The sequence below is a fragment of the Varanus komodoensis genome, unplaced genomic scaffold (genome assembly GCF_004798865.1).
Source record: "Varanus komodoensis strain SLA01 unplaced genomic scaffold, ASM479886v1 scaffold26, whole genome shotgun sequence".
Lineage (NCBI taxonomy): Eukaryota > Metazoa > Chordata > Lepidosauria > Squamata > Varanidae > Varanus > Varanus komodoensis.
Genome location: NW_025335684.1, coordinates 6,383,052 through 6,410,183, shown reverse-complemented (window position 1 = coordinate 6,410,183; position 27,132 = coordinate 6,383,052). Strand labels below are relative to the sequence as shown.

The window sequence follows — 27,132 nt, the reverse complement described above, 5'->3', positions numbered from 1 at the left end:
TGTCCAACTTGGCAGCCATCTCCACCATCACCATAGCTCCCCCTAATTTTGGCAGAGTAACATAACGAGTGAGCAAGTTGGACCAAGAGGGTGGCTCATGGACTCTGCTGGGGAATCAACCCTCTTTCGGCGCAAAGACTGCGGCAGCCATTTTGGGGAAGTTCCCAGGGCCTGCATTTTGGTGGATGGGTGGTCAAGGCAAAAGGACGAAGGGGCAAATGCCCCCCAGTCCCAGCAGTTGTTAGCTTAAGGTTCTTGCCACCAGGAACTAAGCAATGGCAGAGAACAGGCAAACATCTGGGCAGCCACCAGACAGTCAGGGTGAAAAGGTGGACAAGGAAGAGCAGAGGTGTCCCCGAGGGAATCCCCGACAGCTAGAGGAGGCACACAGGAGGGCCAAATTTGGGCCCTGCTGGAGCCCAAGATTCTAGTCCCTGCTGGTGCAGCATGTAGGGGCAGGCCTTTGCCGTAAATCCAGAACCCACAAAACGTGTCTCCACACCCTCGTGATGCCAGAGCGAATTTTGCGCTTTGGTTTAGTCTAGCCTGACACAGGCACTTTGCCCAGAGTGTTTGGGGAGCAACCCCAAAAGGAGCCTAGTGAAGGCCAAGGGATGGAGGCAGGCTGCCCATCTGTGTCGTGTAGTGAGGAGTGTATCGGACTGGGGCTGAGAAGATCCGGGTTCGAGTCCCCACTTGGGCCATAAAGCTCCTTGGGGGACTTTGAGGCACTCATGAACCCTCACCTGCTTCACGGGTTTGCTGTGAGGATATCATGGAGCAGAAAAAAAGGCAGAGGAAAATAATAATAATTACTGTTGTTGCTGTTGTTATTTGCATAGTCCTATCTTTTCAAAGAGGACATGATGTATTGCATGAGGTGATTTGAGCCAAAATTACGGGGAAGGCACCAGTCTGTTCCTACAGGTTCTTAAATATGCATTGAACTCCATATGGACTAGAAACATTCCCACCCATGATGAACGGAACTCCATTATGTGTCAGGCAACACATGCATGTCAACTTCCTTCAAAGTGCCCAAGTGGGACTATCAAGTAGAAAGGTGAATTGGTAAAACACATCCTTTAAAAATATGGAAGATGGGACTTGCATCATTTCGCCTGCCCTGCTATATTGTGTGTGTGTGTGTGTGTGTGTGTGTGTGTGTGTGTGATAGAGAGAGATAAGGGCTCTCATGGCTAGAAAAATAACTCCTTTAATGCATTCCCAAATGCCACCCACTGCTTCTTCCATCTTTCCTTTTTTTGGTTCAAGAAAACATAACAGGTTTCTTGGGTATATAAAACCATTAATTTTAGATAAAAAATACAAACGTCACCTTTACAAAAAAAGAAGAAGAACACTTATTTTGTTGAATACACATAAAGCATAACTTTTTTTTAATACCAAAAATAAAGAATTTTAGGCTTTCTGGCAGGGTTACCCCATGCCACAGTGACATCATACAATACCGATAACAAGAAGAGTTTTTACATCTCACATAGCTTGAAGGTGTGAAATTGCCAAAGGGGGTTATTTATGACGTGGAACAGCCATTGCTACCGTGGTAGCACTCGTGGGCAACCAGTGTAAGTCTCTTTAAAAATGCTATTTCCTGCTTGCACATAGCTTAGGTTTGCTTATGCACATCAGTGGCCTTCTGTGATGTTTTTAAAACAGTGTCTTTCAAGCTTCCCATCCCCTTCCTTTCCTTAGGATGGCTGCATGTTGCAAGGAATTCTGGGTAATGCAAGGGGCACGCTCCAAAACAACAGAAAGTGCGGCTGGATCCTCTTTGCCAACCCAATGCACAGAATAGAAAGTGCCCAATATGCCTTTCTGATCTCCCCTACCTCTTTGTTATTACCCTGTAGGGCAGGGCAAGAAGAAGCTGGATTTCCAGATGTTTTAGACTTCAACTCCCAGAACCCCTTGCCAGCTGGTTAAACTGGCTAAGATTGCTGGGAGCTGAAGTCCAAACACCTGGAGATCTGTCTACCTTTGCCGTGGGAATTTATCAGCACGGCGGACACATAATCATCCAGTGAAGGTTCTCCATCATTGCTGCTCTTCCTACTCAGAAACTCCTGGAAAGACTTTGAAAATCACTGTTTTAAAAAATGGGTATGAATATGGGGTTGGGTGGGGGGAACATAAACCAAGAAACATTTAGAAAATTATGCATAGGTATACCATTTTTATTTTAATACATTTCATTAGTTTGCATCCCACTAGGAGAAATTCCGTATTTGTCTCTGTGCTCCGTCACATCCTCCCTACAGCAGGTCTTCTATATGGGTTATTGGTAAATGTAGTCCAAAGAGATAATAAAAGGCTAGGCAAAGAGTAAAAAGAAAGCTTAATAATAACTTTATGGTGTAAAAAAAAACCAAAAACAAAACAAAACATCCACTTAAGGCGCCCCAGAAGGATTTTTTTATAGACTTTAAAACACCACTGAGCAAAAATCACACTGTTTCTATAATCTCTGCTGTGGTATTTGATACATTCCTGCTCTTTTTGTGTGGGTGCCGAAACTCCATGAGTGTCCATCCATCTTCATCAAGAATGCAAGCAGGTTTCTTGACAAAAACAAACAGAAGAAAGCACCGTTGACTGCTCTTCTAAGAGGAAATCTGGTCTTAACTTAGTGTTCTTTTTCTTGTTTTCGTCACGTTGCTCTTGGTATCCTCCTTTCATGCCGTCTTTTCTTTTTTCGTTTTCTTTTTAGAACAGGGAAACTTTGTATTGTTTCATTGAGTGCTACAATACTTGCTTTGATGTCATATTAAACAAATGTACATTGTCTCTTTTGTTCTCATGAAGACTGTTTCTCTCTCTCTCTCTTTCTCTCTTTGAGCCAGTTTTTTTTCCCCCCACGTAGGAGAATGAATGAAGAATACAGTCAATAAAGCACCATACACAGTAGGTTCAGGAATGTAACAAACAATGTACATCCATGTCCCAGAGAGAAATATTTTCTAGCTTATTTTCACCTTACATCTGGAAAAAAAAAGGACAAACAATATCCTGTAATTCTGTGGTTAGAAAAGGATGGGTTGCTGTGGAGGAGACCCCATTTCCCGTTAGCCCAGACCAAAGCATGAAGGCCACGATCCTATGGCTGGTGGATTAATTCTTGCAAGCCACAGGAAAAGGCGGAATCCCTTCTGTGACCTTGGATGGCTTCTCCAAGGTCACAACTGGAATTCCATCTTCTGTAGGCCACTCCAGCACCCACTCAGTGGGCCCAAGTCTTTCCACACCTGAGCAAGGTCCTGAAGATGGAGGAACGTCTTCAGGAGAGGCCTGTGGGGTGTTCTGGGGGGACAGGAAGGGTCCAAGCACTGCCAGCTTCCATCACATCCAGCTTCGGCCCCATTCCTTGTGTGGAAGGAGAAAACGTTTAGCTGGCTGAACACAGCCAGCTAAATCTTGCCTCCATGCTCCTTCTGTGGATGCCTGCGGCCTTCTACGTTCGGAAGGTCACAGGTGGCCTTATTGGATGGCTTTCCATTATCTGGTACCAAGGGCACCGAAGCGACTTGGTCATGCTTCATTCTCATGGCACCGCTACAACATTTAAGGCAAAGCTCCTCGACCTTTTGGGGTCAACAGACATTCTAGCAGGTTGAGAGTGTGATGGGCACTCTCACAAAATGGAGACCAGGCTGGCGTAAAATGAATGGACTGGATGGCCTTCTTGGCCCCTTCCAACTTCTCCATGGAATTGTCTCCTGTGTTTTTAAAGCTATCTAAGGTGGCAGCCCTTAGTGAAACTTGTGCCAATTCCAAAGCACAAATACGCACTTTTTGGCCTGCCTTATATTTGAGATGCTCTTGTAGGCAGCACATGGTTGGGCTGAACGAAAATGGAAAGCACACCTTCTAAGATTGATTTTACATACCTCACTGTTTTAAAGTCACGTATTTGCACAGACAGAGACCCTATCAATTCTGGAATTACTACAGAATGCTTTGACCCTCAGTAATCAATATGAATTAGATTAGCAGCAAGGAACTGCAGTATACAGGAATTTAAATATTATTCCCCTAAACGTATAAATATTGACAGAGAAAGAAAAGGAAAACAGTTCCAGAATATAGGATGTTACTGTCATGGGTTATAGATTTAAAGGGGAAAATAACATGAATTAACCAATCCAATCATGTCCGATTTCTTGGCTGCCCTGGGACAGCTACGGATGAAGATTCGGAGAACAGTAATGAGAACAGTAATAGATGATTGTGGTTTTCATTGCTTGTGCTATTAATGGTAGTTTTCCTACCTGGTCATCAGCAGTGTTTTTATGAGGGTTTTAACTTTTTTCGTTTCCGTTTTTTACTTTTTTCCCTAGGCCTTCCTGTTGACATAAGGGTAGGGTTGGTGTAAAACAAAAAACCCAAACAAAGAATGTTCCCCCCCACCCCAAGGCAAAGTATTCACTGACTTCAAAAAAGAAATCTTTTCTTTATTTGTGCCTCAGAGGAGGTGGGTGGGAAAAAGACACAGACACATATGCACAATTCGCTGCCTTCATTTCTCTCTTTACGTCATGGGGACAGATCTGGTCCTCTACCAGAATGGACCCGACTGGCCACATGGGGCCTCCCATCCTCTCCTTCAATTCTGCCCCTCCAATTCTGTTCTGGAAGGTCTCCCAACTCTCTGGAGATGATGCGGAGGGGATGCTGAGGACCATCCAGGTGGAGAGGTCCCATTTTGCCAGCAGTATTCATTTCACTGGCGAAATAACCACACTCCATCCAGCACATGATGTGCTGATGCGGTAATCTCACATGGATGTGTGAGAAACCTGGTAAGTGGGTGAAAATCCAATGGATTTGGTCTCCCAGATTCATTCTGCACTGGCAAGGAATCGCCAAAAGGGGAGTCCAAACAGCTTATGGGATCCAGGCTGCATTTTGCACAGGAAAGAAATTGGGATGAAAGCACCTGATCTGTGCAGAGAGCACCCTGGAGAGAAAGTGCTCGCAGCCATGACTTGCACGAAATCAGCTGATTTGCACAAGGGGAGATCCTGAATGGCAAGCGATCCCAGTGTGACCTGCGAGAACGTGGCCCATTTTGAACACATCCTGCTAGGAGCCAGTGCCTTTGAGAAGTATGATTTGCACACGTTTCCTTATTCTGGACAAAATCCATTGGGAGGTCTTTCCTGTTGTTGTTTTTGAGAAGTGTGAATGGCAACCTGCCTTAAGAGATGGAGCGACCCCCTGATTCATCCTGCTTCTCCTCCTCACTTCAGAGGCAGCTTGGAAGTCCACCAAGCACAAAGAAGCCACATTTTCCTGCTGCAACCCAGCCCTACTTGCGAGGAAATCTAGAGGCCCAGTGAGGGGAGATGCCCACAACATCACCCATTCACCTGTCCCTGGATCAAGGGACAGCCAGATGTACACAGGAACTCTGGCACTCAGATGGGATTCCATCGTTCTACATAGATCTCAAAGGGGTGGGCCATTGATGCCAATTCACATTTTTCTGGCCTACAGTTCCCATCATGCCTCATCACTGGCTAAGCCTGAAAGGACCAATGGAGGCTGTACGCTAAACCATCTCGAGAGCCATAAAATACCCACCCCAGTTTAGGTCGTTTGGCCCTCGAATCTGTTAATTTGAGTTCTTCCTGGGTTTTAAGTTATTTTCTCTGCCTTCTACATGAATGCATTCAAATAAAGATTGTGAGCTGCCTTTTATCAGAAAGCTGGGACACGAGTATTTTAAAATAAATAAAATACTAAGATTTACATAGCCCATCTTTCTTCCCACCAAAATAGAAATATTTTTCCAATATTAACAACTTTTTATTATTGTTAGCTGCACCGGTATATAATAATTATTACATAATAATATGTAGTAGTAGAAGTAGTAATAATAATGAAATTTTCCTCATGATTATCTTCACTCCCACATATAGAGATGCGAAGATCTGGTCAGAACCCCACTTTCTTGTGCTTGCCGGAAGCGAGCCAAGCCAAGATCCAGTCCACCAACAGCAGGACGGCCAGCACACCTGTTTGCCTTCCTTTGCACAGAGAGTGCAAGTGTGCAAGTCAGACGTGCAGGAGGAGAACTCCACTTGCACAGCTTCACCGGCTCGCTTGCACTTGCTTCCCGCCGGACGCCCACGTGAGCCCTCAGCACGAGGTACGTAAGCTTGGGGCAGAGGCCGAGCAGGCCCGAGTCCAGGCCAAGTTGCTGAGCCAGAGAAATCCAACAGATCTCCAGCCCAAACCAGATTCTTCGCACACAGCCAGCCACGCTCAATCTCAGTGCGGGTTGTGACTGTGACCATGACCTCCCCGGGGAGAACACCAGGGCCCGATCCCTTCCAGATCTCTCAGTATCATCGAACAAGAGATACCCCACAACATACCAGCTTCTTCTTCTCGAAAATCTGAATTAGAATTAGAATTCGACGATGTACAGGTGCATTCAATGTGCTCTTCTAGCTTCACCAGGACTTCTTTTAATTTTGGCTTTTTTCTAACATATTCCACTTTTGCCACCTGTGGTGAAGGGAGGGGGGAGTATAAGAGACAGTAGATAAGTATGGAGACTCATTAAACACGATGTCACAAAGTACAGCATTTCAGACGTCCAGCTGCACAGCACCCTCTTGGTCCACATTGGGCAGGGGCCACGCACATAGAAATGAGCCTTCGTAGGGTTATACCTTGGATCAAACACACAGAACCATAATCCCAGGGGACCAGCTTGGCCCCTGGGGCTCCCCAGACGGATAATTTCCCCTTGGCCCCCTGGTGGGTAGTTTCCCTGCCATTCTCTCTCAGGGATGCATGTTGGACCGAGGCTTGTGGCGTTCCAATATTACTACACTGTGTTCCACATTCCCGTGCACAATGAAGAGTTCTTGAAACAGCACTTTGGGGGTTGGTTTTCTTTTCTGTGTGTGCAAAGAAGAGATACATATAATAACAGTTTTACTGAAGATGCAATCCAGTGGCCTCCTGGCTTCATCCGGGAGGCCAAAGGATTCCTCGGATCCTATCACATCAGAGCTGCAGCTCAGAAGTCCAAATGTACATCCCAGCACCTTGCAGCCACTGTGGAAAAAACAGCTCGCAACTGGACTGTGGAGTGGAGGAAAGGGCTATGCTAGGGGAAGGGAGGGGAAAAGCCTGGAGCCACGGCGGGTCCCAGCCGCCTTCCCTCTCCCTCCCCTCTGCTAAAACTGCATGGCTGAAAACAGACATCCAAAGAAGATTTAGGGTGGCAGAAGTGGAGATGCGGCAGGTGGCAGAGTTTGGGGGCTTCCAAGCATTGGCCACGGAGCAATAGGACTCCACCCTTTAAATACCCATGAAGAAATCTGATAGGAAGAAAACTGATGTGTCTGGAACATGATGCTGAGGAGAGCTGCAAATATCTTGGACCAAGAGAAGATGAACAGGCAGGTCCTAGATCAAATCCAGCCAGAGCTTTCGCTAGAAGTCAAGATGACGCATCTGTGGCTCTCCTACTTCAGACAGATCATGAGAAAGCAAGATTCCCTGGAGAAGACAATTGTAATAGGGAGAGTTGAAGGCAGAATTTGAAAGCGAAGACCAAACATGAGATGGAAAAAATCCATCAAGGAAGTTGCAGCTTGAACTTGGAAGGGCTGAACAGAGCTGTGAAGGGCAGGCGATTTTGAAGGGCTTTCCATAGGTTGCCACAGGTTGGAGACAACTTGATGACACATCACAAGAACAAGCGAGAGGCGCAGGGCGCCCCTTCTTCAGAAAGCCCTCAGGTGGCATCCCTTATTCCTCATCGGCAACTCCACTTCCAGGCAGGGATGGAAGAACCTGCAACTCTCAAGATTCTCTAAGAATCAGTTCAAAGCTTGTTTAGGCTCATTGTTTTTTCCCCTTTTTTTCTTTTGCTTCATTCAAACATGAAAAATGCACATTTCCAACAGGATCTTTGCAGAATTTTGCCCCTTTCCCACATTGACTGAGCATAAAAAGACAAGTGCATTTCCAAAACATGAATATTTCAGTGTGCACATTTTAAAATATGCAAATTTGTCTAGTATAGTGGCGAATTTGGGATCCAACAAATGTTTCTTGAAATAGAAGCACTATTGCTTTACAACTGAAATGATATTCTCATGCAGCCCTCCCCTTTCAGCTAGAGAAGGGAAAGGAATTTGTCACCCACAGTGCTAATCACACTGCAAATGCACAATGATATTGATTGATTAAATGCTGATCCTATTTAATTGCTTAGGAAATCTTTTGTTCTTCAGATCCCTTTACAGGTCGGTCCTCAGGGCCAGAGGGTGCAATTCTGTAGGTTTCCCATCAACGAAGGCTTGCGAAGTTCCAAGGAGGTCTGTATTTTCACTACCTTTCATCATAAGGACTGGTGCCTTTGCTGTTTATTTTCAGAAATATTTTATGGATGCATTCAGACTGACTTGCCTGCCAAAATACCCCAGATGCAAAAAGCAGGAGACTTCAAAATGGGCAAGCCCACAAGTGAAGTCATGCTAAGCTGAGAAACTCCGAGCTGCGCCGTCTTTGGCCAAGTGCCACTTGTATTATAAATGCTTGTTGAACTATCTTGGAAAACTTCCGGATGATGAAAGATTCTGCCGGTTTTAACCAACAAATCTAGCCAGTGGGCAGGAAGATGCCAGAGTACAACCTCCCCCAACCTTGTGCTGCCAGATGTGTTGACTACAGCTCCCATCATTCCCCACCAGGATGCCTGCCATAGCTTTTTGCTCTCATGCAGAAGGAATCTTCTGCTGCAGTGGCCACAATCCAAGATGCTCACAACCTTTTTAGAGCAACGAGAAGTCCGGCTGTGTGTGCATGCCCTTTTCCAGTCCCCTCCACCTCTCCTTTCCATTTTTTGCTGCATCAAATAAATGGTTATTTATCTGTTATTGTTCTCCCCTAACAGAGGGAGAGCAGGGTGTTCAAGCTGGCCTGATCTTATTGTGTTCTCTTGTTTATAGATTGCTTTGGGATTATTATCTATTGAAAAGCAGGTAGTAAATTCCATTAAGCGATGGGTAAATATCCTGATAAGCACTCGCAATAAATTATTGGTAAGATTTGGATGTCTCAGCTAGTATTTTCTACGCACCGTACAGATATTAAAAGACAAGCAAGTCTATGCCAGAAGTCTAATGGATGGAATACCAAAGGGAAAAGGAACTACAAAGAAAGAGGGAAGAAGCACTGGGCTGCTTCACTGGAAGACGGATGGGGTTAGCTGATGCCCAAGAGAAAATTATGTCCAAGGTATTTGTGGTATCAGAAAAAAGCAAGGGGAACTGTGGCATATAAGAACTGGAATTTTTGGCCATTTTTCTTTCCAAGGTACTTGCAGCATTCTGTTTTTAACTGCTCCCTCTTCTCTCACTTCAGCCACAAAATGTGCTAATAAAGTTGCAGATCAGAAAAATGAACTGCCCCACAGCCTTAGCCAGCTGTGAAAAAAGAGAGAAATACAGCCAAGCACTCGGAGTCGGGCAAAACCAAATTGTGTATGCACACAGGTAGCTTACAGTGACAAGCATGTGCCGCAACAACCTTCAACAACAGCACAAAGCGAACACACACCAATAAAAGGCAATGGGGGAGAAGGAGGAGACGACAAAGGAAAAACAGCAGCAGAAGCCACAGAAATAAACGCCTATCATTCTGGAACATTTAAAAACATTGGCCCTTTCTGCAGAAATGCAGGATTTCTTTGTCTCCAACCGAACTAACCAAATGGGATTGGTCGATTGTAACCACATCCCCAAACTCTAACCATTGAACCACATCCCATTCTGAACCAACAGCTATTCTATCAACAGTTGTTGAATCTTCATTTCTAAATCTGTGGAATGCGCTCCCCAGAGAGGGCCGCCTGGCGCCATCGTTATTTGTTTTTCGGCGCCAGGCCAAGACCTTTTTATTCAAACAGTATTTTAATAATCTTTAATATTTATAGATTTTAATTGTGCAGCCAGTGTGTTTCCGGGTTTTAATTGTAATTGTTATTATTTTGTATTTATTTATTTCTGAAAGCCGTTCCGAGGCTATGCAGCAAGGGGACAACATATAAAAACTTTAAATAAATAAACAATAATAAATAAATAAATCACCAACAGCAGCCAAGTGTGGAATCCAACCAAAATTAGGGTGGAATCCTGCACATGCTTAGACAAAAAAGTCCTACAGATCCTAGCACACTTGGCTGGAGAATTCTGGACATGGTAAGCCTTATTCAATATGCACCAGATTGTGTCATTAGACACGGAAGTCGCACTGAAAACTTGTAAGCCCCTTTCATTTCAATAAGACTTGATTGTGTGTAGCTTAGATGGGACACAGAGATGAACCAAACAAGTGCAGCTTGGACACCGAAAAAGAGGCTTTCTCAAAGAGTATTTTCTCAGAACTGTTGTTGGGAAGGATTATCATTATTAGCATCATTAATACATTGCATTTGTACGCCACTTTTTCCCTCTTGCAAGGAGCCCAAGGTAGCTAACACAGTCCTTCGCCATTCCATTTTATCCTCACAACAACAGCCCCGTGTTGAGGTGAGTTAGACTTGAGATTCAAGGATAGGCCCAAGTCACCCAGTGACCTTCATGGCCAGGCGGGGCCTAGAACCTGGTCTTCCCAAGGCAGCATCCAGCGCTCTGGAGTGCCACTCTGGCTCCATCTTGACCCAAGAGGTGATGCCTTTCCAGTTCCTTCCGGGAGGGAAAGCATGGCAAACACGTGTTCCAGCCAGCTCACACTCTCTCACTACGCGGAATGAATGAAAGGGAACTTTTTCAAAGCATGGGAACATTTCTTAAAGAAGGAAGGAAGGAAGGAACCCTTGCCTGAAATAAACAGCGGTGGCATGTACCCATGGAAATGAATCGTTTAGCGAGACCCTGCTCAATGTCTCTAAAATAGACCCAGCAATATGTCATATCCAGGCTTTTCTTTTCTCTAACAGAAAACGAATTCTCAGTGTGACTTGATCTTGAGCAGTTCCAAACAACAGGAAGCAGATGCGTTTGTGTCCATGACACCATCTTTCATAAACACAGTCCAAACAAGGGTACCAGAGAACCGCCAGAGACAATTAAATTGCACTCAGAACGTGTCCTCCGAGCCAGAAAGGACTTGAAGGGCACAGATTTGGGGATATCTGCTTTTCTGGAATGCGGTCCCGCCCAGTCAAAACAGAGCCTCTTCAGTGTGCTCAACATAATATCTAAAAGAGGGATTGCAACAAAGATTCTTGCCAAGACACTGCGGGGTTCCTTCCAACTCTGGAAAGCATGGCTGTAGTGCAGGAAAAGAATGGGCATAATATTACGGGAGCAGAAGGGCCAGCCCTATCATTAGGCGAGGAATCCATCTCAGGCAGCTGATTCTGTGTGCCAGGAAAGGAGGCCAAATCGTCACTTGCGACTGTATCTTTCCTGCTAGGGAGGGGAAGAGATGCTTGCGAGATTTTCTGCCTCAAGGAGCAAAGGAGCTGGGCGTGAGTCTTGACTGGGGGAGCCAGCCCTGCTCTGCTCATGTCTGGGTTCATCCCAGGGACCAGGAACTGGCACTGGATTCAGTGACTGTCTAGGAGAAATGACCAATTCTTGTGCAAAATACGCAAATTATGTAATTCTTTGCACAAAGTACACAAAACTCACAAGGCATGAGTGCAGAACTCTACTTGAACTCACTTCCTCTCAGACGCCCACACAAAAACTTGGTGCCCGGCAACTTGGGGCAGATAGAAAGAGGACTGGAGTACAGGGAGCCAAGCTGAGGAAATCCAGTGGATTCCCACCTTCAAACCAGATTCCTCACACATCACCTCCGCATATTCCCCAGCAACGAGCTCCCCTCCCTGAAAGCTGTAGGCTCTACCCAAGCCAGAAAGGACCTTCTCCCTCTCCCAAAACTCCACATGATTAACCCATATTACTCAGAAGGTATTTCCAGAAGCAAATCAATGGACTAGATTAGCCTTCCCAAGCTGGTGGTCTTCAGAGGCATTTGACCACAACTCCCAGAATTCCCATCCAGTGGGGCCATTGACTAGAAATTCTGGGTGTTGCAGTCCAAATGTGTCTGGAAGGCTGGACTAGATGGACCCCTTTCCTTGGTCTGTTCCATCACTGGGGCTCTTCTTACACTCCCCACCCAGATCTAAGTCCAACACTGCAAGCAACCCACCATATGGTCTCTCTGAGCCATGCCTTTTATGACCTCGGGGCACTATCAAAAGCATTTTTGATATAAATCCTTCAAAATATAGTTTAATTTGTGGTTATAATCTTGCTCCATCTGATCCTCTCAGCATAAGATAACAATAATATACAGAGAAATAAGAGGGTGGGGATATAGGAGGCTACCTTAGTTAAGTCCGCCTGTGGGACCATCTGGCCCAATAGCACAGACACGGACTGGCAGCAACAGCTGCACAGAGTTTCCTTTCCGAGCAAGGATTTTGCCCCGAGCTCAGCTCTTATGAGGACTACCACAGCACAGCACCCGCGCAAAGGAAATCTTCTTAAAACTCATCCTGGATGTCCAAAGAAACTGTTGCAGCTGCTGCTTTGTGAAGGGATGAGGCAAAACTCGCCTTCTAGGGGCAAACGTGCTGCCCTTTTTGACAACCACCGCAGCATCTGAAACAATCGCACCCTTTCCAAGATCTGCAGCAGGCTGCAACTCATCAGAACGCTTTGCTCAAAAGGCCAACCATGGGTTGATGCAACAGGCAACGAGCCTCCGCTGGCACAAGGAACGACTCTTACCAAGTGCAACTCTCGAAGGAAAGTGAACGGTGAATCTGAGTCAGCCACAATCAAGAGACGATGACTAAGCCATCTCGTTTACAGCAGCAAAACACAGACGAAGACCTTTGTCATCAAAGATACAGTCAGAGCTCCGGCAATAATGGGACAACTTTCACATCCGCCGTGCTTATTTCAGACGATGGAATGAATCAATGTCACTCGAAAATTACATGTGCCGGAAATAAACAGAAATCCACTGTTGTGTTATTCCTGTATTTTTCAATGCAGAGAAACCACATACACATATACTCACACGCTCCATATTCTAAACGTGCTCCAAAAACAACACTGAGTGTTTGGAGGTTCTGCGATGACAACATGGAGTCAAGGAGCAGGTAGAGTCAGCTGCAAAAAACAGTTGGCCAAGCCAGTTCTCAAAGGATACAAGCCACACTCTTTCAGTCAGCTATCGCCTCTTTCACTCAGAACGGATATCCAAGAAGTTCCTTTGCTGTAAGCCATGATACAACCAACCCACATTGATCAGGATTACTGGATCCATTTGCATGTCTTAGTGGAGCATTATCCCATGTTGGCCTTTCTAGGCAAACGCTCATTGAAAGAAAATGCTTAACTTAGTAGGGTTCTGGTCCAGCCTGGCACGGCTGATCTTCTTAATCCAAGTTTGCACTTGCAAAGTCAAGCTGCATATATGTAAAACTAACAGAGGGAGGAACCTGTGAGCCGCCCCGAGGCTTCGGCGAATGGGGCGGCATAGAAATTTTCTAAATAAAATAAACTTCCTACCTCAACTTTTCAGAAACCACTAAAAGAAACAAAACAAGACACTCGGCAGCTCCCAGATGATGGAATGCTGTACTTTCCTCAAAAGACATTTATTCCTGCGGCTCTCAAGCGGATTAACAACAGAGCTACAGAATGACCGCCAGTGGTACAGCCCCATTCCAAAAGGGCTGTGAGGGTCAGGATAGAGCTCCGGGATGCAGGTCTGCTATTCTGCCGGGGTTTAAATAGACAACACAAAGTCAGCCGGATACAAAGGCAACAGCTGAAAGCCTGAAGATGTTGCATTAAGTGGCTCAAGGAGCAAAAGCTGGATTATGTTTTAGGGAGAAAGGAATTCACTGATGGCGCTTGGGGGAAGGCAGGACGGATTTACCACATTCATCCATCCTACTGAAACCACGGCTCAGAAGACAGCATCTTAACTCCATGACGAGGGAGAAAGATCTGGGTGGACAGCAGAGATACGAAGCGATCAGGTTACCAACAAGCAATTTGGTAAATGGAAGGCATCCATTGATTAATCACCCGCAGGCCTTTGCCAGGACTTGCTCGCTTTGCAGAGGGTTGGCCAATAGCAACACCCTGCAAGCTTTCACTCTGCGCCTAATCGAGTAGATGCTGAAATGTGGAATCTGCTGGGCTCCGTGCAGAGAGGGGGGAAAGGGTTACTTCTGGGGTGACAGCTGAAGACTCAAGAGAAAAGGAATCTATTTGGAGCACACAATTTAAATCGGCCCGATTATTCTGAACTGGAAAAGATCAGAACGGATCGGAAGACTCCAAGATAAGTTTTGGAGGGTTCCATTTGGCTATTTCATTCAAACTATTTTTGTATATTTTATCTATATAAAATATATTTCCAGTGAGGTTGGCAGTATTATAGAAACTAATTGCTAAGAAGTTTCTTTCAAAAATTAAAAAAGAGCGATTTATATCTGATAGCACTAAGATGAACTGTTACCAATTACCCAGTGTGTGGACAACAGAAGGGTTGCTGAAGCTTGAACCTGCACACAAAGGGCATTATGGAAATGCATATTAATTGTGTTTAATATATTTAAATCAATATTAATTGATCTGTTGGATTACAGGGCTTCTAATTCATAATTCTGCCCCCAAACAGTGGCCAACCAGGACACCGTGACTAAAACCCCCTCTCCCACCTCATCCCCATTCCCTTTCTGGTGGCTTCCCTCCAACCTAATTCCAGCCCTCAGGGCAATGCAGAACCTTCTGCATTCAAAAAGGACTATTTTTAAAAGGCACGCGAAGTGCAGAAGGGACCAGAAGGGACACTGTTCAAAGCCCAAAGCAGGAGCATATGTCTTGTGAAAATATTCACAAGTTGTCAAGCACATGCTTCTGTTCATCTTGTCCAGACTTCAAATCAGATCTGCAAGAATTTCTGCATTTCTGCACGTTTCCGCAATAGATCGAATCAGTCCCACTTTATGGAAGAAATCCATGCAAACGAGGGGAGAGCTGCATGGAGCAGTAAACAAGTAAACCTCCCATTTGATTGCTGCTTACTTGGCCAAGTTTCCCACTCGCGCATAGCAAGCAACAATTGCAAATAGAAATTGGATGCAAAATGACATTGGGCAAATTCTGCTGATTTCAAGGATTGTTCCCTCATTCATATGTTCTTCCTTTGCCTCCTTCGCCAACATAGATCTCTGATTGCAGGCAAGCTCATATACATTAGAATGTATATTCTATGCATATGCATTTGTTGGTGCAAACACCCAGGTCCCAAACTATTTAGGGCTTCAAAAGTGAATAGCAGCATCTTGAATTGAACCCAGAAACACACTACAAACCAATGAAGCATTTTCCCCTCAGCACAGACATGATACAAACACACAATAACATGTCAGTTATATCCCATGGTCTTGACCCATATGAGATGAGCCAGGTAAGTACACAGAAAAGGTCCCTATATCCCTAATCGGAAAGAATTAGGTAGGATGGTAATAATCTCCCATGAGTAACCAAATCATGGAAGGACCCTAGTGAAGAAACCTGAAAAATCTAAAGTTTGGCTTAACCTGATCACATTTCCTAGAGATGTTTGAAGAAACTTACACAGTTATTTTTATACTTAGAAAAAATGGACTGGAATAAAACAAGATACAGATTGGACAACTGTGGAACTTAACCATTGCAAAGGGCCACCTCTCCAAAAGAGAGCCAAGAAGTAGTCCAGTATCAAGGTTAGGTGCTCTTGGGCACATATCAGGCCTCGCGCCCAAGGGGGTCGCACAGCCAACCCCTGGAGTGCCCTGGTGCCCACCGCCCCTGCTGTTGTGCCTTGAAATACATAAAAAGCTTAAACACGCAAAAGACCAAGGCTTTGCCCACTTCTCCTGGTTCCAGTCCCTCGCCCCGGTCTCCAGTCGCTTGGTGCTTTCCTGACTTCTGGGCAGTTTCATCTTCCATTTGAAAGGTCAGAAGGATCACCTAAGGTTTTGTTAGTGGTTTGCCCTATAAAATCCAGCCCTGGGATTGCCGGATTCTGCAGATGAGGGCAGGGCTTGGGCGTGGGCGTGGGAGTGGGCTTGTCCAGCAGCCACCCCGCCGCAGTGGACCAGCTCAAAATGGCCCCATGCACCCAACCCTCTGCTGCTTTCGCTGGCCTCTCAGCCTCGCATCCTACACACTGACCTCTCGGCCGACGGGACACATTTCCCGTCCGAGTGGGCTTATTGAGGACAGAGCTATGATCTCACCAGCTTGTCAATACAACAAGGGTGAGAAATGGAGGCCTTTTCAATGTCGGCCCGAAAGGGTTTTTTGTGTTTCTGACATCGCCGTGGCAGAACAAGGGGCGCTCTCAGCTCTCTTCTGGGAATAAGCAAAACAGATCCCAGTCCTCCACCCCTCCCCACCTTCTGTGTGACCCCAAAAGAGGATCTGCTCGATTAGGGTACACACGGGCCATTCTTCTCTGAACATGGGAATTCCAAAGTGCTTGTGAAACAATTAATTATATCAAAGCCAGAAAGAGAGAGACAGCGAGAGAGAGGGGGACCACGAACATCTGAGGATGAAAGGAAATAAGGATGGATTTTCCGTTTGGAGACTGCTGGTGTGACAGGAAGGTCACACAGCCCCTCTCCACCAAACGCACATGCCAGCTGCTTGGCTTCTCCTTTTAATTAAGGCTTAGAGCACAGCAGATTTTCTCAAAACTTCTGGAGCCCAATATTGCCAAAAAGAGTTAGGTGCGGGCCAGAACGATCTGAAGTCAGTTGCCGTGAGCTCAACACCCGTCGATCGCATTTTTCCCACTTTCAGACTGCTCAATAGCTGCAGTTGTCAAAACTACCTGCCGAGCCCTATAAAAACACATCTCCACATACACGTAGGCGGTGCACACACGGATACACAAACATCTCAGCAATTTTAAATGTTCCAAAATAAACAAAACCCGGGACCAAATTAAACTCATCTTCATAGGCTGCCTGATGCCCAAAGAGGTAGGCCTTAACCTGACAGTCAAATGATAATGAGATTGGCACCGGGTGCATCTTCTTGTGAGGAAGATCGTTCCAAAATTAGGGGGCCTCCACCAAGAAGCTCATTTCCTTTGATGCTGCCTCCCAAGCCTCCCTCAGAGGAGACACCCAGAGGTCAGCCAGATGTGCAGTTCGCACCAAACCAGTGTCACCAGATCAGGAAAAGCTAAAACTACCAGGGAGAACGTCCCCCATGGGCCCCTCTTTAAGCACTGTGCTGGCAGGGGTCTGAAACAGCATAAAGTGCTTTGCAAGAGGACTCTAGGACTAAAGTACCCGGAGGAGGGCCTTCTCTGCGGTGGCGCCCCATCTGTGGAATGCGCCTGGCATTCCAGAGAGGTCCGCCTGGCACCGTCATTGTTTGTTTTTCGGCACCAGCCCAAGACCTTTTTATTCCAGCGATATTAGTAAGTTTTGATATTGTCTTTTCTATGTTTTTAACTGCAGCCAGTGTGGGTCGGGAATTTATGTATGTTATATTTTATGCTGTAAGCCATCCTGAGGTTTTTTGCGAATAGGATGGCATATAAATATTTTAAATAGATAAATAATAAATATATTTAGGAAGGGGAGGTCAGGTTAGTCTTTCTAGCCCAGTAGTGCCAACATATCAGCAGCACCTGTTCAGGGTTTGGGACTGGCATGTTTCTGCCCTTCCCAGAAATGCGAGGAATGGATTGATTTATCAGGATTTTGCAATCACGTCCCTTATCCCACCTTCTTTCCTTTTGCAAGAACCCGAGGCCACTTTGGCGGCCTTCCTTTGCCACTCCATTTTTCTCGTCACAACAACCTTGCGAGGAAGGTTAGGCTGATGCAGCATAATTCCCACAGGACTAGTGCAAAGGTAAGAAAGGAGCCCCACAGGGGTTAGACTGAGAGTCAGGGACAGGCCCAAAGTCACCCAGTGGGGCTTTAGGACTCTGTGGGGACTAGAACCTTGATCCCAAAGTCCTAGAGCAACAATCTAACCACTAGGCAACACTAGCTCTCAGACTGCCTGCTCCTCAGTCCTGGAACTACCAGTCCTTGGCAGCAACAGAAGAACGGAATGCGCCTGACCAGAGAAATAAGCTTTGGTTAGGGGTCCTGCGGATACCGACAGAGGTAGAATGATGCACCCTGCCACAGAAAAATAGCCTACTACTCCTTTAAGAGCAAGACCCAAGGATGAGGAAGAGGAAGAGGAGGAGGAGGACCTCCCTCCTCCCAGTGGATCAGAAAGCTAGAAGATGCATCAAGGATTTGGCAACAGCCTGAGCAATTGCCCACAGTCTACAAGGGAGCGGCTCAAGAAGGCTCCAGAAACACCCAGTCGCCTACGGCGAGCTTGGACTGCCTACAGGGGATCTGGCCTGTCGCCAACAGGAGCAGGAGGGAGAGAAGCAACAGGGCCACCAGCATCTGCAGCCTGAGCTTGCTAAACCTTTCGGTTTGTTCTTGAGCCTGCAGGTTAATTAAATTGTCCCACTGCTCCTTTGCTTTTATAATGATTCTTTGCCAAGCTTCTGGAGGGCTGCAAAAACAAGAAAGAAACCGCTTCTTTGAAAATGCTATCAGGAATGGAAGGCGGCTTTGCAAAACAGCAACATCTGAATATCAAAACGGCATGTTTTTCCCCCCACTTTGTTTTCAGCTTAGAAAACACGCTGGAGCAGGTGCTTCGTGCTGATTGAGGGCTGTGTTGCTCTTTGCCTCAGCTTTAAGGAGCGGCCTCAGAATATTTCTTGGTCTGGGTGCCAGGGCCTGGAAGCTCAAAGAACTGAGCGGGGGCCAGAGATAAACAGCCATGCATTAATTTGGCCTCTTGTCCACACAGTCTTGTGATTCTTTCCTCGCTTTTTGCGGGCTCCTTTGGTGAGTTGGCTGTGGCAGGTTGGCTGCCTCGTTTTGACAAACGACGTGGCCGGGGGTTTGCCTTGATATAAAGCAGCTCACAGTTCCACAAAGACAACAAGATGAACCCGCTTTCTCCCTGACATGCTGACTTTCTATGTGCAGGGAATTCCTACCTATGAAGGATGAGTCCGTGCTCTCAGCCCTCACCTGTCATGTGAAGCACAAGACACCAAATGCATCCTATTCCACAACCTTCATGAGAACTAGGGTCACCCACAGATGTTATGGCTTTAGGGCACAGTCCAAAACTCGACCGCCAGTTTGGGGAATAACTGGAGACTGTCAGGCCAATTTTTCAACTATGGACATGTGTTTCAATTTTTCAGCTAGTGACATGTGTTGAATTTGCATTGCTAGTTTCACAGTTTCATATCAACACACAAAAGGATGCTCAGAAGCCCTCAAAATTCGGTCTTCTCCAAATGCTGTACCAGAGTTCATCAATTCAAAAGAAAGGATGAAAATCTGTGCACACTGAAAGGCATATTTTAGTGAAAATAATGTTCAAAAAGTCTTATCAGGAAATCTGCTTGCAAAACGATGCATGCTAGGCAGAATTGTACAGAAACACATACATATTAGAAGAAATGCACACAAAATGTGCAGGAATGTCTGCCCAGACTTTTACAAAAAACATTCTCAAAGTTCAGGGCAAACTGAGTTTAAGATTGAAAAATCAAGCGATAGAGAGGAACTGAAATGGATCCATTTGGCCATTCCTGTTTTCCAGCATCCAGTTCAGAACTTCCCCATTGCTCCAAATTCTTCGGCCTCGAAACCAGGCATTGGGGAATTCAAGCAACTGCTCTCAGAAGGCCAGATCTGCCTCGGTTGTGGGCCTCCACCTTCCAGTAACCATCCTGAGACAGCAACCTATGGATTTTGATTGTACAAACAAGGCCCAGAGAACTTTAAACACCTCCGAGAACACAATTCCCCATGGATGTGTCTGACTTTTACCTCTGAAAAGGTGGTGTTGATTTGCACCAATATAAAACAAAACCAACAGAGGGACTAGACCCAACCCAATGAATAAATACCATCCATTTTGTGAAATATTTGTTTGATAGATTGTGGCAGGCAGAAAAATTGGATTTTGCCTAATGAGTAAATGTGGCATTAAGCCATATGCATTTGCAAATCCCAAGAGGAGAGTCGATATGAAACACATTTCTCCAGATCAAAAGCACCATGTTTCCACAAATAAAAGCTCGATTTAGCCTACATAATATTTAATTAAGGAAACATGGCTGTGGAGGGGTTTCTTCATCCAAAATGTCCCCGGAGCCATTCTATCATTTTAAAATCAAGGGCAGGGCTGTGTGCGCTTGTGGGAAAGGCCAAAGCAGCTCTGTCTGTTTCTTCATGATGGTTTGGGTTCAAACAGGTTGGGGGTCAAAGGTGACCCCAGGAAGGTATAAAACAAAATCTGTAGAAATGGAAGGAAGGAAGGAAGGAAGGAAGGAAGGAAGGAAGGAGGGAGGGAGGGAGGGAGGGAGGGACTGAAGGACAGACAGACAGATGGACAGAGGGAGGGAGAAAAGCAAGCAAGCTTTGGGAAAATTCGGATAAATCCTGGCAGAAAAGGGTTGCTTATGTCCCTTTGTGTTCTAAAATGCCTGCACCCCTTTCTCAGGAAGCACCCAATAATTCCAAGCCGGGTTACTGTTGGGCATTTGCTGTTAGCTTTAGAAGTGGGGCCTGGTGGCTTCCCCAGGAAGCTGCCAGGGCTGCTGTTCTGCTGATCAGTAAGAACTGGTCGGGCTGCCAGGTTAACAGCATCACCACCACCCTCATTTGCATGCCAAGACTCACAATAATCCCAGGATCATGAAGTTACTACCCTGCAATCAAAGGCCATTGTGTTGCGCCCGCTCTGCAGACCTCTCACCTTCTTCTGACTGTGTTCCCTTTATTTCATCATCAACTATCCAACTGCTGGGCCCATGTGACTCAGAAACTATAAAACACTCTGTATATGTTCTAAAAGCTTGTGGTTAGTGGTGCAGACCACCACCCGGTCGCACGCTGTCGTAAGTAACTGCAGAGGGCCTGGGTGATCCTGCCATTAAAAACACCGGGGTTCAAGGCGACTCCTGGTACTTCATTCTCGTCGTTGGTAGAGTCTCTGCCACAAGCAGGCAAGCAGGCCCTTAACCTGCTCGACGCCATCCTCTGCACACCCCTCTATAATAAAAGGGTAGATTGCAACCTCTGCAAGGTTATGAGTTGCCAAGGGGGGAAACACGGCAGTGCAGGGCTAAACATAGCAGAAGTCCATGAGAATAGATAGGCGTTCGTATTGGGGGTCATGCTGACCCTCAGATGCCATCTGTGCCTTTCTACAATAAACAATTATGACGCGGGATACTTCCCAAGTAAATCTCGCCTCTAGCACACACTCAGTAGGTGGTCTTAGGACAGCTCCCTCCACACACACACACACACAGAAAGATACACAGTCTTGGACTCTCCCCCCGCACCACCCACAAAAAATTCAGGAGGAAAACTACTGATCTACTGAAAAATAGTTGTAAGGACCACAAGGGGATAGATGCATGTGGAGCGTCCCGAGTATGAAGTGCCGTATCAATTGCCACCCTTTTGGAGAATTTCCATCACAGGAGAGCCAAGAGGGAACATCAAGCACAAGGGGCAGTGAGAGCTAGTGGGCAGAGCCTCTAAGGGCAACAGGAGAGAATTTGTGTTGGGGAAAAGGGCAGGGAAGAGGGGCAGGTTGGAGGAAGGCTTCTGGGAAGAGCTGGAGGGCATGCAGAGCTGGGGAAGTGGTCTCAGGCCTCTGGGGCAGCAGGGTCGATGTTGAAGGCAGTGGGGATCTGGGAAGGGGGTGCCCCAGTCAGGCCTCGGTGTGGCAGTCAAGGGGCCACCAGCAACAAGGCCTTGTCCCTAGCTGGAAAGGGAGGGCAAAACATCCGGAAGCACAGAGGCTGGATGTGAGGCATGATCAGCTTCACTCACGCCAGGGGCTGCCTCTAGCACAGGAATTAAAAAATCAACATGGGACTCTGCTCCTGTCCACTGAGCAAAAGGGACACGTCCCCACGCGGCTGCAAGGGGCAAAAAAAGTGGGCACCTGTCCACAGCGAGCGGGGCATGTGCAGAGATGCCCGGCACCCCACCCCGCCTCCCTCCCAGTGCGTTGGTTCTCCCCACCTTGACATTTCTGTGGTGTATCCGTGACGGCTGGCACTTCACACTGCTGGTGTTGCAGCAGCCGGTGCACCGTTTCACCTCCACGCAGGGGGGCCATATCAGAAAGTTGGCCGACGTTGGATCGATCTGACTCCGCGGAATCTCATAGATGACGGTCCGTGTCTTGCAAACGGCAGGAACGGCTTCCTCTGCAAAGGGAAGGAGATACGCCCTGCATCTTAGTTATTTATTCCATTTATATCCCACCTTTTTACAGGAACTCAAAATGGCTTACATCATCCTCTTCCTCCTTTCCATCTTATCCCAACAACCACCCTGCAGGGTAGGTCAGGCTGAGAGGCAGCAACTGGCCCAAAGTCACCCAGTTGGCTCCATGGCCGTGCGGGGACTTGAACCCAGATCTCCTGAATCCCAGACCTGCACTCTTAACCACTACACCACACTGCCTCTCCTTTTGCCCCAGCATGCCGGGTATGTGCTAGATCATTGTAGCTGTGGGTTCACGTGAGGTTTGCTGCAATGCACGCCACACGGGGCTCCCACACGCCTGGCCTGGAAGCTGCAGGAGGTGCCCAAGCCAACAACTCAGCAGTGTCTGTGTGTTTTGCAGGTCACTGGCTGGTTGTGTGCTCCTAGCCAGGTCAGATGCTCCATTCCTGGTATTACTAAAGCCCTAAGCACCTTCCCCCTTCCTAGCCTGGCCCAACACAGGTGCACCACTTCTGGTGGTACAGTTGAAGCACACACAGAGCAGGGCCTTCGCTGCACTGGCCCCCTTCCCTGCCAGTGGAGGCCAAGCAGAGCCAGCACTGTGTCCGCAGAAGAGCGCTTTCTTTCCTCAGGCCTTCCCTGACTCACCAGCCACTGTTCAATTAGCATAATGTGACTTTAAAGACTTTAATTCTGCATTTCAAGCTTTTCTCCTCCCATCCGTCTTCACGGGCCCTTATATTTCAAAAAGACACCTTTCTGTTCTCATTTCCATCAGGATACCAAATCCGATGCGTGCAAAGAAGGTGCGGAACCAATCCCAGTAGGACCAATAGATAAAAGACTTCTGCTTTTAAGGTCGTATTATGACCATGTAAAGCAATAACCGAACGTTTGCATTAAACATGAAGCTTTATCAGGGTAAAGATAGCTATCAAATTTTAAAACATATTATTGCGGGCTCTTCATAGGCTTGGCCTTCTCCCAGCTCCACCTGTTTCCACAACAGACACACAGTTTATCAAATCAGGTACTGGGCTGTCCAACAGTCAGGCCCTTCCTCCACGCTTTAGACAACTTGTCTGCCTTTTCCGTATACAATGCATATCCCACATATTTCTCCAGGCATCCACCCGTTGCTCTGTTGTAGCAGTTCTTTTTAAACAAAGGAAGCATTTCAGAAGAGTTGCAAAAATGCTCCAGGAATTACTGGGAGGTGATGGCTTTGGCACCGGGGGGCTTTGGAGCCCGGGTTCGTGGCATCCTTGCCGAACTACTGCTGCTGGCTTGGGTTTCATCTTGGAACCGGACCCTGAGAAGCGGCGTGTGTGTTTGTATCGAATGTGGCAAGGACGCTTCCCAGTGGGCCCCACTGCTTTGTAAATGTTATGTCTATCTTCATCCTCGGAGTAAGTCATTTGCGAACGAGAATTGGACTGCTGGCAGGAAGGCAAATAACACACGCTCCTTTATGATGAAGCCAGACCTGGTGGTCTGTAAAAGATTAGCTGGAGATTTAACCCAGAATCCCGAATCTCATGTGCCCATCCCTACCTTAGGTCATGCATGCTTTCAGCATTACGTCATGTGTGTTTGTACAAATGCCTATTTTACTGTCTTTTCTCTGCAACAATGAGATATGTATTAAAAAACTCCGCAACAATTCTATATATATACACACACTTCAGAAAGAAAGAGAAACAAGAAACATAATAGCTAAGACCATCTAGAGTTAAGAGTTTTTTTCACTGTTGCAGCCAGACAGAATTTTGGATTCCCTGAGAGTAACATTTTAACCTTTTTCAAATGTAATAAAAACATCTAAGACCTGGTTTGCATGTAACAGCAGTCTCAAAGATTGGGATGTAGCTGAGCAAAAACGCTGCCTCTTGCATGCTCATTGCGTCCTTTTTCCATCAGCAACCCAGGAACAGAACCCACAACCTGTTATCATGATGTCTAAACCCAGGAATTGCTGCAGCTGAACAAGGACACTGCCTCCGTGTTTTTCGATACTGCTTTTGCTTTGAATCAACAACCCAGGAATACCCTGAATGCTCATTTCGCCCATAGTTCGTTGGGTTAACTCCAGGTTGTTTAACCTCTAAACAACCCAGAGTTCCTGGATTCGAACAGTGTGGGAAGTCCCTGGGCTGTTGAGTGAAAGGGAAAGTGGCAAGCACTCACTCATTCCTGTGCAGTCAAAGCAAGTCCTCAGTTAAGCCTCTTGGGAATTGCTGTTCCACAAGAATGCCCCATCCTGTCTATTTACTTTACAGCTTTTTGTACCAAAAGCTGTAACCAAGTGAACTTTTTCCCCTGAAAACAGAAAGAACTCTCTTTTAAATGCACAGCTTTTCAGGGCCTTCCTGGAATTACTGATTACTCAGTCACCAAGCCAGCATGAGCCTTGACGGAAAAGCCGGGCACACAGCTTGCTCTCCGTGCCCCAGACGCGTCTTCCTTCCACGTCTTCATCTTCTAAGAATATTATTCAGAAGTAAGAACTGCCCAGCCAAACCCACACGACCGGTTTCTGCCCAGATCACCATTCTAAGACCACCTCCTACATTTTCTGTTTACAACACTTTTGTATCGACTACACTCATAGGGCCTCGCTATGCTTGTGTCAGGCTGGTGCATTGAACACTGTGACCGCACCTTGCTTTGCACACACGCTGAGAAGCACGGGGGCTCTCGTGACTCCTCTCCCCACTGCGGCAGCTCTCTCAGCTGATGGTGCCCAGATCTCAAGGGCCCTGCCTGTCGGTGGCACAGCACTGCATACCGTTCTCTCCCCGGGACTCTCACTGGCTCTGGCGGTGCCAAGGGGAGGCCCCAGGGAAGGCAACAGGCGTTCTTCGCAGGCTATCCCCAGCCCGGCAAATGTTCCCGCTGCCACTCGTGTTGCTGATTACGCCCTGCTTGAACAGGGAGCAAGCCCAACGTGGTGAATCGTGCAGTGATGCAACGCACACACTCTTGGAAGGGCAGCATGTTGGGAAGGACTGTGATGCGATCACGGTTGACAGAGAGATGCAGAGTAGGGTCAGCTCGGGACTGCTGGTGAAGAGCACGATGGTGCCCTCATGGATGCCGTGTACAGAGCAGATTGGGGTGGCCCACGACACAAGGGGATGCTGCTGGAAGGCAGCAGACCACCTGGGTGCAGGGGGACGTGGCAGGTCCCCTGGCACACCCCAAGACCTTGACTGTGTCTGCCCACATCTGGTGGCTGAGGCAGTCCTCTCGCTCAGGGCCAGGCCTGCTGCAAAGGTTCATCCCCTCGAATCTGACTGGCGGGAAGGCTACCGACGACTCACGCAGAGGGACAACGGGCAGCTTCTTTCCATGGTTGGGCGCCTCTAGGATCACAGAGGCCGGCAACTGTTTAACCCATTTGCTCTCACGGGATGCTCAGCATTCTCTGGAGGGTGTCTTTATCACCCACATCAACACTGACACGCTGAGACTGCCCGGACTGAATCCGCCCGGCACCACTTCACTAGCGCTTGGCAGAGAACGTGCCGCGACACCAAAAGTGAATGTCAAGGATTTTCTACATGTGTCACCCTTCTGGATGATGGCTGGGCTGGTGCAACAAGGAGCAGAAAATAAGAAGTCATGGGGGGGGGGTGAATGTGAGTGTTCCCCCTGCCAGCCCCTTCGGGTTTAAAAGGTCTTTCCCCCCTCCTCCCGCCCTTTATTTTTAAACAATGACCCTTTTCTCCCCCTGGGACCAGCCACAAAAGCTTTCCATCAATCACCCAAGGCTCGTGGCATTTTGAAAAATACATTTCATCTCCCCATTCCTTACCAACACTCCTTTTCCTACGAATGGGTCTCGGGCGATTTTCTTGCACGTGTTTGGCAGAGCGAACACTGTGTGATATCAAGTTTGTCTCCGAAGCATCATCATATCCTAAAAGGGAAGTGGGGAAAAAAGCCAAACCTTCAGGGTACTGTATTTGTTATTATTTGCACTGGGTTCGGAAATTAAATTTATCTGATTTTAATTACAAAAAAGCAATACATTAACCAATAGTCCAATGGCCAGCTATTCAAACACAGCCAAAATTTCACCTCTGTACCCAATCCTGAAAGCCACCAGAAATCCCAATAATTAACAAAAAGGAGCTCAGGTGCAGAACTTCAAACATAGGGGCCATACCCCTCCCCGAAAGCCACACCCCTTTTTCTTGGCCACACCCCTTTCCTCACCCCCCCACTGCCTATTTGGTGAGTTCCCAGGTACTGTGCCATCTTCGCCCATTCTAAAGGCTTGAAACACCTCTCCTGAAGCTTAGTTGCTAGCAGTAAGAGCTCTCAATGAAAATACGCTGGAATTTTTAGCTTTGAGGCCCCGCCCCTTTGGCTTTTGGCTCCACCCCCCCCAGAAAGTGGTCCCCCAGAGCTTCCCTGCAGCGAATCTGATCCTCGGCTGAAAGGAGCTTTGCAGAACAGCTTCAGGTTCGGCAAGAGTTTTACGTATGGCCATTCTGAAGTCAGCATATTCTAGAAACAGGAAACATTTCCCCAGCAAACCATCCTTGGAATTATATGTTTTACATAAAAACATTACATCCCTCTTCTCCGTCTTTACGACCTGCTAGGCAGATTACAACCCCAAAAGCAAAGCACTGGATAATCTAAAACATGCCACACACCTCCGACTGAGAAATGTCTGGAGCCGTTTTTATACTGACGGAGGACAACTTGAAGGGCCTTCTTTGACTGCGTTGGAC

At 46.9% G+C, this 27,132-nt stretch overlaps 1 protein-coding gene across 3 annotated transcripts in view; it reads right to left on the bottom strand.

The window, feature by feature from the left end:
- Nucleotides 1-1,292: 1,292 nt before the first annotated feature.
- The window catches only part of PDGFA (platelet derived growth factor subunit A), a 60,507-nt gene continuing 34,667 nt past the window's right edge, over nt 1,293-27,132 (bottom strand). The window contains exons 3-6 of one of the 3 annotated variants that reach the window (XM_044433590.1): nt 26,205-26,309; nt 22,178-22,365; nt 6,402-6,534; nt 1,293-3,003 (exon numbers count right to left, since the gene is read on the bottom strand). In XM_044433590.1, the coding sequence (XP_044289525.1) occupies nt 2,993-3,003; nt 6,402-6,534; nt 22,178-22,365; nt 26,205-26,309 (437 nt within the window). In that variant the 3' untranslated portion in view covers nt 1,293-2,992. Of the gene's footprint in view, nt 3,004-3,819; nt 4,365-6,401; nt 6,535-22,177; nt 22,366-26,204; nt 26,310-27,132 lie in introns of those variants that run through there. The other 2 variants (XM_044433591.1, XM_044433592.1) reach the window with 2 other exon arrangements.